The sequence below is a fragment of the Aquarana catesbeiana genome, linkage group LG03 (genome assembly GCF_042186555.1).
Source record: "Aquarana catesbeiana isolate 2022-GZ linkage group LG03, ASM4218655v1, whole genome shotgun sequence".
Classification (NCBI taxonomy): Eukaryota; Metazoa; Chordata; class Amphibia; order Anura; family Ranidae; genus Aquarana; species Aquarana catesbeiana.
The window spans coordinates 312,643,842-312,658,137 of NC_133326.1; the positions used below are offsets into that span (position 1 = coordinate 312,643,842).

Here is a 14,296-nt window from a genome sequence, read left to right on the forward strand (position 1 = left end):
AAATGCAAAATGCATCAAAAAACGGGTTAGTGTGAATAGAGCCTGAGGCTGGATTCACACCTATGCATTTTTAGTGCTTTTTGCATTTTGCAGATTTGCACTACAGAATGTGTTCCATAGGAAACCATGTAAAATGGACTGTAGTGCAAATCTGCAAAAAGCACTAAAAATGCATAGGTGTAAATCCAGCCTCAGGCTGGATTCACACCTATGCATGTTGCTTTTGAGCGTTTTTGGAGTTTTTTTTTTCATGCTTGCCACGTTTTTGAGCCGCGTTTTTGCCGCGTTTTTGCGGCGTTTTTGCGGCGTTTTTGCCGCGATTTGCGTTTTGCGTTTTTTTTTTTTTTTTTTCATTTTTTTTTAGTCTTAAAAAAAAATTACAAAAAAAAAAAAATAAAAAAAACGGCAAAAACGCACCAAAAACGCACCAAAAATGCTGCAAAAACGCTGCAAAAACGGTGCACTTGCGTTTTTGATGCTTGTCCATTGAAAACCATTACATGCAAAACGCTGCTTTTTGCATGAAAAAAAGTCCCCGACCCTTTCCAAAAACGCAGAGGTACAAAAAAGCATTGATGTGAACATGTTCCATAGGAACCCATGTTAAAAAATTCCCGTGCATTTCTGCAAAATGCAAAATGCATCAAAAAACGCGCTAGTGTGAATGGGGCCTCAAAGCCTATGTGTGCATGGACACATGGGGGTTGATTTACTAAAAATCTCTGTCAGCTGTACATGGTATCCAATCAGCTTCTAACTTCAGCTTGTTCAAATAAGCTTTGACAAAAAAACTTATTGGTTTCTATACAGAGCAGCACCAGATTATGCACTCTCCAGTTTTATTAAATCAACCCCATAGGTTTTTATCAAGGTGTGTTCAGGGGCTTAGGCAAAAAAATACCAAAAGCCCCAAAAACGTCAATTTAGGAGCAGCAGTGTGCATGAGGCCTTAACCTAAAACTGATTGTCACCAACTTTTTTTGAACTGTATAGCTACTAAAGAAACTATACACTTATTATGAATGAAGATTTGGTTGTATGAACAGATCCTCATATTTTACTGTTATTAATACTGAGATATGGTATGTATATTTATTACATTTTTCTACAAAAAATTTCATTAATAACAAACTATTCACAAATAACAGAAACCACAAATATAATTAACAGAAGAATAGACATCAATAAACTGATCTTGCAGGTCTTCAGTCACATCCCACCACGGGTGGCTTTGGAATGTAACGTCACTTATGCACTAGCGCTGTGCCCTGCTGCAGCTTATTTCCAGGGACTTTGCTGTTATGTTAGTTGCCATGTCAGAAGACTGTGAACTTCCATCACCAAGTTTTTCTTCGTTTGTTGACCTTGTTTTTTTATAACTGTCCTTACAGTGATTTTATTATCAGGTGATAACTTCTCTCTGCTTTCCTAAGACCATGGCAACAGCAACAAACAGCAAGATTTAACCTCAGCATCCACCTTGAACAATATCCTCCCCAGAGCGTTTTGTCACTGTAAGGGTGGTGAAAATCTGAAAGTAAACATAATGTTGACATATATTAGAACAGTGAACAGTCTGTCCTTTAATGTAAGCTACTTTGGGTATTCTTACACACATTGACCCTTTTAATGAGAGCTATAAGGTAATCTCATCATCTTTCGTGTTTGTAATCAAAGGGAGGCGTATTACGTGATTGGAAGGAGCCACACCGAGTTTAAGTCCTTTGTTCTTGAGGCGAAAGGCAATTAAGGAGCATTTAACTGTCACACACCAATCAAAGTTAAATGCTTTATAAAAGTGTGCAGCATGAATGAAAATTTACCTCTAAGTGTGCAGAATTATTCAGCGAAATTCAGCAGTAAGCATCAACAGTCAAAGATTGAAAACATAGAATGACATGGCTTGCCAAATCATATAATCATCAACCATCTAGGATGTCGCCTAGCATGATGCATGATAGCCTAGGTCTACAATATCCATATCTACCATTATAATTACTGTGTGTGGGCATGAAATAATAGACATGGGCCCACATATGTAAACTGGTTAGAGAGGGCTAAGATAGTCCTTTAACTACAGCAATAAAACAGTTGCTCTTTTTAAGGTATTGAATGAGTTAAAAATGTATGTGAGTCAAATTTTGATATGGAAAGCACAACTGCAATATGTCATGCTGCATGGTATAAATTAAAGAGAAATTGCCGTTGTAACAGAGTAATTATAGGGAATCACATTGTGTCGGCCTATGGTTCTTCAAAGGCTTTAATTAACTATATCAAAAACGTCTTTTGTAAGAGCATCAATGTACTGCGTGAACAAGTGCACTGTACAGTTTGTCAGCTAAACATGTTTGATGTCTCTTCATTGAAGCAGCCTAACAGAAGGCCACGGCATCTTTCAATAGCAAAACAATTATGCACATATTTCCATGTCAAAATACAGATAGGGAGGGCAGTTGTAAGCAGAACTCAGTGCAAACATAAAAACACTCTCAGCTGAGAGAAATACAGTGACTGCAGGTGCTTATCTCCTTCTAAAAATACTACTTGCCTGGCTGTCTCTGGTCTCAAGATGTTAACTAACCTTGAAAAAGCATGGGAACTCTAAATTTCTCATTCCAGCACAAATGCCCCCCAATAATCACTATTAGCACCCCCCCAATAAAGAAAAAAATCTCCTCTACAATATTACTATCATAATACAAACCCCCATTCCTCCCGCTTATCACAAATCCTCTTTCCCCATCCCTCCACCCAACACAAATCCCCCCAAATCACCACTCCTAGCACACCTCCCCAGATCGCCCTCCTAGAAAAGTTCTTACCCTCTGCCCCCCAAATTACCCTTTTCAACACAAATCTCCTCACCCTCAATCTCCTAGTGGTGCCCCTCCACCTCACATGATACCACAGTGCCCAGGGCAGCCGGTCTTCCTGCTCATCCCTTGTCCCGGCCCTGCCCAGCATACTCAAGCAGAGAAGAGATCTGTGCTGAGCCACAAGGTGGTTGGAGAGCAAGGCTGAGCTGACTTGTGCAGTGCATTTGTGGTGAGAGGCATTTTGGCCACCCATTGTTTCTGGCACTTTGCTGACACCCTCATTTGAGTGCTCCCACAGGAGAATCAGGGCCCCAGCATTGGCAGACTGTTTATGAACCCACTGGTTAGTGGCTTAGGCAGAGCCCCTTTAATTCTTAGAGGTCTGTTACATTTGTGTTCAATTCTAAATTTATTAGTGAACTTGTATTGTTACTGTTCTGTTGTTCAACTTCCCTGCTGGGTTTTGCTTATTAAAGTATAAAGTTTTACTTTAATAAAGCCCACAAGTGTGTCAGTGCATTTGGGTTCAGACAGGGTGGCTCATCACTGGGGAACAGCAGAAGGACCTATTTATGCAGCAGCAATTTGGGGGGTAGCTCTAGATATCTTCAACAAGCCGATTAAATGTCAAAAGTAGTTTTCAATCTTTTAAATCTGCAGCTTTCAGTAACCTCCCTAGCGGTATGATTATGTCAGATTTTTGAATCTCAAATTGGTACATTGAATAGAAATTTGGCGTTTTATATTGTAGGCCTGGAATTCTTAGTAATAACACACTTAAATCTGTCCAAACAAGAATCTAGTAGACATCCCGGGTAAGATAAAGTTTGAAACAAGAAATCATAAATTATAACATAATAAATAACTATAAATAATTATAAAAAATAATAATATAAAAATAATAAAATACATTTCCCCACGATTCACTATCGCTCAATTCTGCAAGTGTTCTAATTTACTATCGCTGTTTTCTAGCTGGTCTAATACTGCTTTTGACCTAAAGGGACACTTTTTGGTTGCTATGGACAATCTCCAGTTTCCAGGCAGAAAGAACAGTATATATCACATAAAACTGCATGCAGGGCACTGGACAAAGCACTGGGGACAAAAGGGAGGTGAAATTATTTCATACAGTAATGTAATTGAATTTGCTGCCAGGGTCCGCCCCCATGCGTCGTGAGGCTCGCAGGGAACGGAGCCCGGAGCACAGGACATCGAGCAGATGATCCGGCGTAGGACACAGCGGGGGGGACATCGCAGGATCCTGGTGACAAGGTAAGTATGTTGTAACAGGATTCTGCAAAGCAATCCCGAGTGTGGCTCGGGGTTACCGCTAATGGTACTGAAATTTAACCCCGAGCCACACTCCGGATTACCTCCAGGAGGGTTAAAATAATACCTTGTGATCCTGCTATGAAGGCCCTTGTTCAGGCACTTCCTTATATAATGTGACCGTGTTCTGTTCCTACCTCCCTATTGCTTTCTTGCCTGTCATGTGTGTTAATAATGCAGACTATAGAAACAGGTCTTCCAGTACACATTATGCTGACATGTTCCTCCATTATCACCACTAGGAAACCCCCCAGAGTAATGATGTGCAGCCAAAGAAGCAGCCCATGAAAAAATGCTGTCAAAAGGCTGCAGGAGATCCGAAGCACTCAAAATGTTAACAAAAGAATAAGGCCTTATGCACACTGAACGCTTTTAACGCTGCTGTTAAAGGCAGTTGGAATTTTTTTTTCCTGTCTCTAAACCCTTCATGTTAGCCTATGTGTCCATGCACATATAGGCGTTTAGAGGCAGGAAAAAGAAAAAACACTGTCAGCGCATCCAGGAGCAACTATGTTTTGGCAGAAAAATGCTTGACGAGTGTAAACGCATCTAAACACACATTAATGCTAGCGCTTCTATTGCTAGAGCATTATTTTGTTTCAATAAAATTAATTAACACTCAAGTAGCTGATACGCCTAAACGCGCCTAGATGTGTTTACAAACATCAAGGGGTTTTTTTTTGGGTTTAAAAATGCTGCTGCCAAGAGAAAAGTAATTTAGGAGAGATGAGCAAAAGCCCTGTGTGCATGAGGTCTTCACACCTAGGCATTTTGAATCGCGTGCGGAATCGCCAAGATTCTGCCCGCGATTCCAGAATCATGGCAAAATGCAAGACATGTTTGCAAAACCATTATTTCTCAATGGCAACCCAAAGGGGTTGGGATTTTGCCACAATCATCGAGCGACAATACAATCACAGCAAAAATCACAATATCAGACGCTCCTGGCTCTGTGCATGGTGCAATTCTAAAAATGCTCCACTAAAAAACACAAAAAAGCTAAAAAAAATTGATGCAGCAGCTGTCGCTGCGTTATGCTCAGATGTGAATGGAGCCTAAAAATATTTCTTTAAAAAAACCTCTTTACTTTTGTTTATTATACACAGTGCTTAAAGAGGAGTCCCCCCCCCCCCAAAAAAAAAAAAAAAAGCTGCTGACTTTTACTATTATGCCCTGTACACACAATCGGATTTTCCGACAACAAAATCCATGGATTTTTTTTTCCGAAGGATGTTGGCTCAAACTTGTCTTGTCTTGCATACACAAATGTTGTCAGAAATTAAGAACGCGGTGATGTACACCACGTACGATGAGCTGAGAAAAAGGACGTTTAATAGTTTAATAGCCAGTTCAATAGCCTTCTGCATGATTCAGAGCATGCGTGAACTTTTGTGCGATGGACTTGTGTACACACGATTGGACTTTCCGACAATAAGTTTTGTCGTTGGAAAATTTGAGAACCTGTTCTCAAATATTTGTGTGCGGAAATTCCGACAGCAAATGTTTGATGGAGCATACACACGGTCGGACTTTCCAACAACAAGCTCACATGGAACATTTCCTGTCGGAAATTCTGATCGTGTGTACGCGGCATAAGGCACTTACCTGTCCAGGCATCCAACTGTGTCCTCACCCAAAAAGGTTCTTGAATCGGCTCACGGGTGCTGGCACCTTCATCTTGGCTAAGGTAAACTGACAGTGAAGCCTTGTGGCTTCACTGCCGGTTTCCTACTGTGCATGCACGAATTGCTCTGCATTTTGTGAATGGGCCTGCTGCAGGGGGAAGGAGGAGGGGCCACGGTGAAGTGAGCCGGAAGTGGGAGTACCCGCGCCCCCCCCCCCCCGAAAAGGTGCCCAATGTGGCAGTGGGGGGGGGAAAGCAGACAAGCGGAGCTTCCCCTTTTGGTTGGAGCTCCGCTTTAAGAAAACGTAATGGCATCCATTTAGGGTTTAGAAATACTTTATAATTGCATGACTGTCAATCTAACAGGATGCGTGGGGAGGTGTTTTCAACCACCCTACAACTGGAGCACACAGAGAACCTTGCAGAAGTATGTTTTTATGGTACAGCAGGACAGTAAGGAGCTGCAGCAGTGAACAATAGGGGATGGTGTCAAAGACACAAAAGCAGCAGCATGTAAAACAGTGTACTGCTCTGCTCCATTATTAGCATGTAATTTGTAATTAGCACAAAGGTTAACATTTGTGCCAGCAGTATTATTACTATTATTGTTCTGAAAAATGGGTATAAAATACTTGACATTCGAAGGAGGGTAAAGACCCTACTGTTCCCCAGAGTTTTTGCCCTATATCCCTCCTAAATGTGGATATTAAAATTGTGGCAAAAATACTGGCGAACAGATTGAAACACCTTATGCCACATATCATCCACCTGAACCAAATGGGATTTATTGCTGGTCGTGAAGCTAGAGACAAAACTCGCTTTGAGCAATCCATCTCATTCACTAGGTCCGTACCTGCCCTGACCCTGTGCCTTACCTAATCTTCTCTATGGATGCAGAAAAGGTATTTGGCCGTGTAGACTGGTCCTACCTGAAAGCGGTACTAGAGACTATGGGGCTGGGACCAAACATGTTGAATTGGATTATGGCCTTATACGCTACAGCCAGCGCACAGGTCAAAGTTAATGGCCTCTTCTCCTGCAAGTTCCCAAACAGGATTGGCATGAGGCAGGGATGCCCCCTCTCGCCCCTCCTTTTCGCCATGGTACTTGAACCATGGCGTAGGATATGAGCGAATAGGGGTGTTAAGGGCTTGAGGGTTGGTAACACGGAACACAAGCTGTCAGCGTATGCTGATTATGTGCTATGTGCTGTTCCACCTTGTGGACTCTCTGATTTTGTTGCCTAACCTGATGCGGGAACTTCATCACTATGGGACATTATCAAATTTCTAAATTAATCTTACAAAATCAGAGATTCTTCCTATCCAGTTATCCCCCTCCCTAACAAGTAACTTACAGGCGGCTTTTCCTTTCACTTGGGCCAAATCCTCATTAAAATATTTAGCCATCCGGCTCACAGACCGATATGACACCCTGACTTACTGCAATGGACTAAGACTGCTTTTACCTGGTTGGGGAGGGTTAACATTATAAAGATGAACATTCTCCCAAGAATACTTTTCTATTTACAGATGATCCCTGTCCCCTTACCGGGGGTGCTTCTTCATGTAACTATCTAGTATAAACTCAGGGTTTGTGTGGAATTCACGGAAGCCATGTATTGCCATGAAAGTGTTAAGACGCCCCAAACAGGCCAATGGCTCCCAGATATACAAAAGTATTACAGAGCTATTGTTCTTCAGCAGTTCCTCAACTGGTGCTTCCATACCCGCACTAAGCTATGGGTTTCTCTGGAGAAATACATGGCTGGCAGGAACCTGGCATATGCCCTGTGGCTCTCCCAGGGGCACAGGGGTTTGTCGGACACTACGTCCCCATTGATGACCCATGCTCTTGCAGTATGGGATAGGATCAACCCATCTCTGGGTCTGGCCCCCCCTATGTCCCCGCTAGCCCCGCTGGCAGGGTTCCTGTGCTTCCCCCTTGGAAAACAACTGCCCTTTTTTGGCCCTTGGGTGGAGGATGGTGGTGTGCGTTGTGGCAAGCTCATATGAAATGGTAAACTATTGCCTCTAACTACCCTAAGAACTAGATATAGAAGCTTCCCTATGGACTTCTGGAGGTATAGACAGCTCCGCCACTTTTTTGAGATTCTATAAAGGGATATCTCCTCTCTTACACCTTTTGAGCGCCTCTTTATTGAGGATGAACCAATACCGCATATGGTGTCTGAACTTTATCAACTGATTGGCTCTGCCACCTCTGCAGCAAAGCCAGCCTATGTCCGGATCTGGGAAAGAGAAATGGGGCTCGAGTTCACTGCAGCCCAGCTGACACACTTATACCAGCTCACACATTCTAGCTCTATTGAATCTAGAAACAGCAGGAAACGAACTACAAATTTTTGTCACAATGGTACTGATACGGTACTTTCAGATAAAGGAGACATTGGGCCTAGATGTTCCTCCCCACTTCACTACCTCTTGCACATCCCTTCCCTACCAATTAGCCAATACAGGAAGAGTGCAGTGCCTCATCTTTTGAATGCGTTGCGGCGCTCGATTGCTATATTCTGGAAGAGAACCCAGATTCCTGACAGAGGGGATTGGATCCATAAGGTAAATTAAATCGGGGAAGCAGAGGAATGGATAGCGACCTGCAGAGGTACTCGAGACCGCTTCGCCAACATTTGGTCATCCTGGACGGATTACACCTCTGACCCAGGGCAATTGTCATCTAGTTTAGATCTGGCACTGCTGGAACTGGCTGAGCCATACCTTAGACACCGAAACCAACCTAGCTAGACGTGAGCCGGGGCATAACTGGCATATGGGTGGGATGTCTTCCTTCTCCAGGTACTCTTTCTCTTTGGACGGCAGAGGGCTAGATCTGGTGCGGAAGGGGAAACTCAAGGCGAGACTACAGGTATGCTCATATTTCCTCCTTTTTTTTCTCATTCTTTCTTCTTCCGCTCCTTTTCTCTCTGTTATTTTTGTTTACAGGGTTCAAGACTGGGGGCTTCGGCCCAATATGTCATTAACATAGCCCGACTTACAGTCCTAGTGCTTTCGCCACCGCAGTTGTCGGAGGCTATTTATGCCCCTCACCTCCGGAGTCAGTGCTGCTGGGCTACCCCGTGATTAATTAGATGGTTCAAGCAATGTCCACTTGCCTAGTGCTGGCTTTCTGGCTCGCCTGCTACGCCAAGACCCGATAAGGGCTTTAAGCTACAATTGTTGTTCTTATTTGTATTGTTTGTCTGTTCTTGTATCTGTCTGTTACACATGCATTTTTGCATCCAATGCCCTGTACACACGATCGGACATTGAACGGACATTCCGACAACAAAATCCATCAGATTTTTTTCCGACGGATGTTGGCTCAAACTTGTCTTGCATACACACGGTCGCACAAAGTTGTCGGAAAATCCGATCATTCTGTGACGTAAAACACGTACGTCAAGACTATAAATGGGGCAATAGCCAATAGCTTTCGTTGCTTAATTTATTCTGAGCATGTGCGGCACTTTGTGCGTCGGATTTGTCTACACACGATCGGAATTTAAAGGATCGGATTTTGTTGTCAAAAAATTTTATATCCTGCTCTCAAACTTTGTGTGTTGGAAATTCTGATGGAAAAAGCCAGATGGAGCCCACACACGATCGGAATTTCTGACAACGCAATCCGATCGCACTTTCTCAGTCGGAAAATCCGTTGTGTACAGGGCATAAGGCTTGTGATATACTGAAATGCTCGGTATGACATGTTATTTGTTTTCTTTTATTAATAAAAAGAGATTATACAAAAAAAAATACTTGACATCCAAGCCATATTCCGTGGAAGTTAAAACTTTTTGCAGTGCTGAACTCCCATTAGCATAGGCAGAGAATAAGAGCGCTCAGCTGTAATACTTTTTAATAAATTGTTGCCCTGGGCACTGCTCTGCAATGCCACTCACCACATTAGATGTCAGTTCTGACCTTGCCTAAGAGAGAGCTCTTAAGCAAGGCCGCCAATAAAAGCGGCAAATTACTCTAGCTGGCATTAACTTTTCTGAAATTTCTTCTAAGGCTGGATTTTATAATTTGGAAGCAATATTCTTTCTTTAGATAGCAGGCTCAGTAGCAGACTTCTAATGAGGAATAATGCTGCTAGAATTCATCAGTTTTGATCTTATGTAATGGCAAGCTCTAGGAGCGCTGACTTTATGATCTCTTCTAAATTAAAATACCTAATGCGGAACTAAACTTTGTTGGCAGGGGTTGAGCTTTTACCATAATCTGCAAGTATGCACAGCATACAACAGGAAGTTAAAGGAAATATCTCTAAAATATACAGGGATATAATCTTAGACATTTGTCACTGGAAATACTGTTCCAGTTGGAGGATTTTCGTTTTCCTCCAGTTCTGGTGACACCTGTTAAATTTTGAATTACCCATCACTTTCTGTCCCATTGACAAGGGTCAGCACTTCAAACAGAAAGGGAGACTCTTCAAAATAAATTTTGGGTAAAATCCCAAAAGTTCATCATACCATATAGCACAGACTTTGTATACCCTTGTGTAGGGGTGGGCACATGGCTAAAGGCTGGTGCTGTTAAAATCCAATTGTAAAGAAAGCCAGCACGCCAACAGATCCAAGCAAGAAGTTTACTGGAATTACATATCAGGAAAGAAACACCAATCTTTCAAAGAAAGTGGCACCGAGCCCTCAAAACTGTATTATTTTCCTGATATGGGACTATGGGTTTGGATTTGTTGGCATGCTGGCTTTCTTTATAATGAAAACAACCTGAGAATTATGGCAGGAGAACATAGGTGATAGAGTATTTTATTGATTTATTTATTGCAGCTAATAATATAGCAGCATCAATTTTTGCAGCGCTCTACATATATATTGAACATTCACATCAGTCCCTGCCCTCAAGGAGCTTACAATCTAAGGCCCTAACTCACCTTTAGGCCTCATGCACACTGGAGTTTATAATAACGTTATAAAAGCACCAGTAGCTTTGCAGTGAGTTTTTCAACGTTTTTGCAATAGCGTTTTTTTAGCGTTAACGTTTTTATTTTTTCCCAATGGATTAAAAACGTTAAACGCTGGTGAGCCACGTTTTTGAGAGCTTTTGGGAGCTTTAGGCGTTTTGTGACGTTAGAGTGTTTTTACAGCTAAAAACAGCTGAAAAACTCCTCTCAGAACCCACTAGTTTTGGGGGTTTTTTTACAGTCAAAAAACGCCCCAGCCAAAAACAGTTGATAACAGCCTATGTGTGCATGGACACATAGGATAACATGCTGGAGAGTTCATTGACTGTAGAAAAAAACATCTGAAGCCAAAAACAGCAGCTGTAAAAATGTCCAAAAACGTCCAGAGTGCATGAGGCCTTATACATACACACACTAGGGCCAATTTAGATAGGAGCCAATTAACCTACCAGCATGTTTGAACTTTTCCCTGTTCCTCCCCCCCTCGGTAGCCAGGTGTAGGGAGCACTGAGTGACGGAGGTTCCGGGTTTGGGAGGAGAAGAATGCGATGACATGTGGAGCTTCCCTTTCACTCACTTAGGCATCGGTGAATAAATGTTATTTCCTACATAGGATATATTCTACTCCAGCAAGGTTATCTAAAATTTACCCGGGAACCTCAGCAGAATTTTTGCACTGCTCACATTCTCCAGCCAATTTTAGTCACGTCTTTTGGCATTGTAAAGAGTTTTGATCTGCCAATGGGTGCTGTATCACGGAGATTACCTCTGTGCCAGTGCCTCTGATGGTGGAGACATGCTTACTTGGCCTAGTGGAGGGTTTGGTACCTACCAGGGCTCAGTGCACTCTGCTCAGCCTGCTATTATTTTATGCTTGCAAGGCGCTGATCCTCTATTAGAAGAAGCCCATGACACCCTTATTGTTTTACTGGAAAGGGCTTGTGAATAAAGTGATTCCGTTTTATAAAGCTATGTACTTGAGCAGGGAATGCCCTAAAAAGTTTGACAAAGTTTGGAAGATCTGGTTAGATAGTCCTGTTTCTGTCACCCTAAAGATTATTAGGATATTACTACTTGGGTGGAGGTTGGTTGGGTGGTGGTGGCTATGGGTGCATCTTGCTCTGGAATTCCTGTCTCAACAATGGAATTTATCTCGGGCCTGATTGCTGCCTAAATGGTTGCATGTAGGTGTGATTAATGGCCTTATTGCCCCGGGAACTGCAAAATCACTGTATTGCTGTATATAATTTAATGTTGGCACTCCTATACCTTTAAGGGGACTTGTATCCGTGAAGGTGAAGTTATCCACAGGGTGGTGAGCCTGGACTGGGGGGGAGGAAGGGTGCTTAGGGTGTTTTTTTCAACTGTAACTTCTTATTGTGGAATCCCGTCCTGCATGGCATGGTATTTTGTTACCTGTTCTTTTTGTGCAGTAATAATAAAAATAAATTTACAAAAAAAAAAAAACTTTTGAAGTGTGGGAGGAAATCCACACAGGCACAGGGGGAACATGCAAACTCCAGGCAGGTAGTGCCATGGTTGGGGTTCAAGCTAAATTTTAAGTGTTGCTAAACCCAGGACCCTGTATTCACTACTTGGTCTACCACAGTACATAGAACGTGGAAATACAATAGTTTTAGTAAATATAAACTGCTAAATACTGCAAAAATCCCATCATCAGTTAGAGCAGTCTTGTGACTTGTATCAGTGTCCAGCATAGCACTGGTTAAAGCTTGTAGGAGGAGTTTTCATTCTCCCCTACTGTCCTGAGGCTGCAGGACCCCTGACCCTCTGTCTGGACAGTGCTGATTGGCCATGTGCTGATTACATGCACTCTCCCAAGAACAAAAAAAAAAACTAGCAATATACACCAAACTGAGCATGTGCAACTTGCCCCCAAGGCTCTGTTCTATCAGGAGATGGTTTGGGGACTGTGGAAGAAGAGGAGTATCAGAAAAGACAGGATCAAACAGTCTTTTTACACAACGCAGAAGAATAACCCCCTAGGTTCCACAATGTGTATAATAAGCATGCTTTACTGCATGTACAGACTGATTTTACTGTTGTGAGTTTAGTAACACTAAGACAAATACATGCTCCCAGGCTCCACCTATACTCCTGAATAGACTGACTGTTTAACTGCTTTGTATGTAATCAGGCTTATGACAAATCATTAGGATGAAATGACTGTCTAGGTAAAGTAGTTTGAACACTCTAATTAGACTTCTATGGCTGATACTGTCCATATGTTTTACAACACCACATGTCTTGGTTATGGGGCTGCCTGTAAGATGAATGGTCTGCAGGCAGCTGTTCTCAGTAGCTAGGTCTTATCATGAGCTCAGTTTGATAATAAACACATCAAATAGCAATGATAGGAGAGGAACACACATACCTCTGCACATACTGGATGGATTCCTATCGTGCTGTCCAGCTGCTCTTTTGTGAGGCCACATTTTATTGCTACTGCAAATCCTTGTGTGATCTCTCCAGCATTAGGTGAAAGGACATGGAAGCCAACCACTCGTTCCTATAACAAAATGCAGTGCATATGACCTTTAAACATCATTTCACCATCAGCATGTACGTACATAATATTGTAATACATTATATAAATCCATTCATAACATTTCCTCCATGTAAGAAAAGCGTATTGAATGTACTGGCACTATATAGAAGCCACACAGAAGATTTCCCATGGGGTCCCTTCAGCATTACTTTAAACACTTTCTAAGAAAGCTGCCATTGCTAATCATAATTTTAAAAAGAAAAATTTAGTTGCTTAGTTTTACTGACCACCTGGGTTTAATACTTTCTGACTCACTAACCTGGAATAATTATACAGATTTGGAGAAGTCAGAGCAAAATCAAGTATATGCAAACTAATTCTGGCTCAGTGACTTAGAGGGTTAGCATGACAGTCAGGAAACTAGATACAAAAGTCAGCAATGGCAGCCTATATGTTTCCAAAAGGTATCCATGAAAGGCAAACTATTGTGTATTTTCAATGACTACAAAGTATTATTACTGTGCAGTTTATATTTAAGCAATATTTATGGTTTACATTTGTACATGCTAGTTGCTCGATACATGTCATCATATTTTGCCCTTAGTTGTTTATAGACCACACAAGTGCAATTTCTTTTTTTGCTAAATTACTTTTAACATAGGGTATTTGAAGATAACGAGCTGTTTTATTTTTAACCAATTTGGCAGGCTCAAACTTTCACTAAGAGGAAGGAACAGTAAAGTACATTCATTGTGTTGAATTACTAACCAGAATACACAGGGGTTGATTTACTAAAGGGAAAAATAACTGCTCTTGCAGTTGCCCTCTGCAAGAGCAGTTGCTCCAGAGCTTAGTAAATGAGCAGAAGATCTGCTGTCTTCCATCATCCAATCATGTGCAAGCAAAAATGCTGTTTTTTTAATTTTCCTTGCACAGGATTGGGTACTCTTTGCAAAGTCAAGCCTTACCTCATTTACTAAGCTCTGGAGCAATTGCACTCTCAGAGGGCAACTGCACTCTGCAAAGTGCACAGTCTATTTGCCTTTAGTAAATCAACCCCACAGG

At 41.9% G+C, this 14,296-nt stretch overlaps 1 protein-coding gene across 1 annotated transcript in view; it reads right to left on the reverse strand.

The window, feature by feature from the left end:
• Positions 1–230: 230 nt before the first annotated feature.
• The window catches only part of TXNRD1 (thioredoxin reductase 1), a 97,969-nt gene continuing 83,903 nt past the window's right edge, over positions 231–14,296 (reverse strand). Inside the window, exons 16-17 of the mRNA XM_073620292.1 lie at positions 13,118–13,252; positions 231–1,531 (exon numbers count right to left, since the gene is read on the reverse strand). Of these exons, the coding sequence (XP_073476393.1) occupies positions 1,469–1,531; positions 13,118–13,252 (198 nt within the window). The 3' untranslated portion in view covers positions 231–1,468. The remainder of the gene's footprint in view (positions 1,532–13,117; positions 13,253–14,296) is intronic.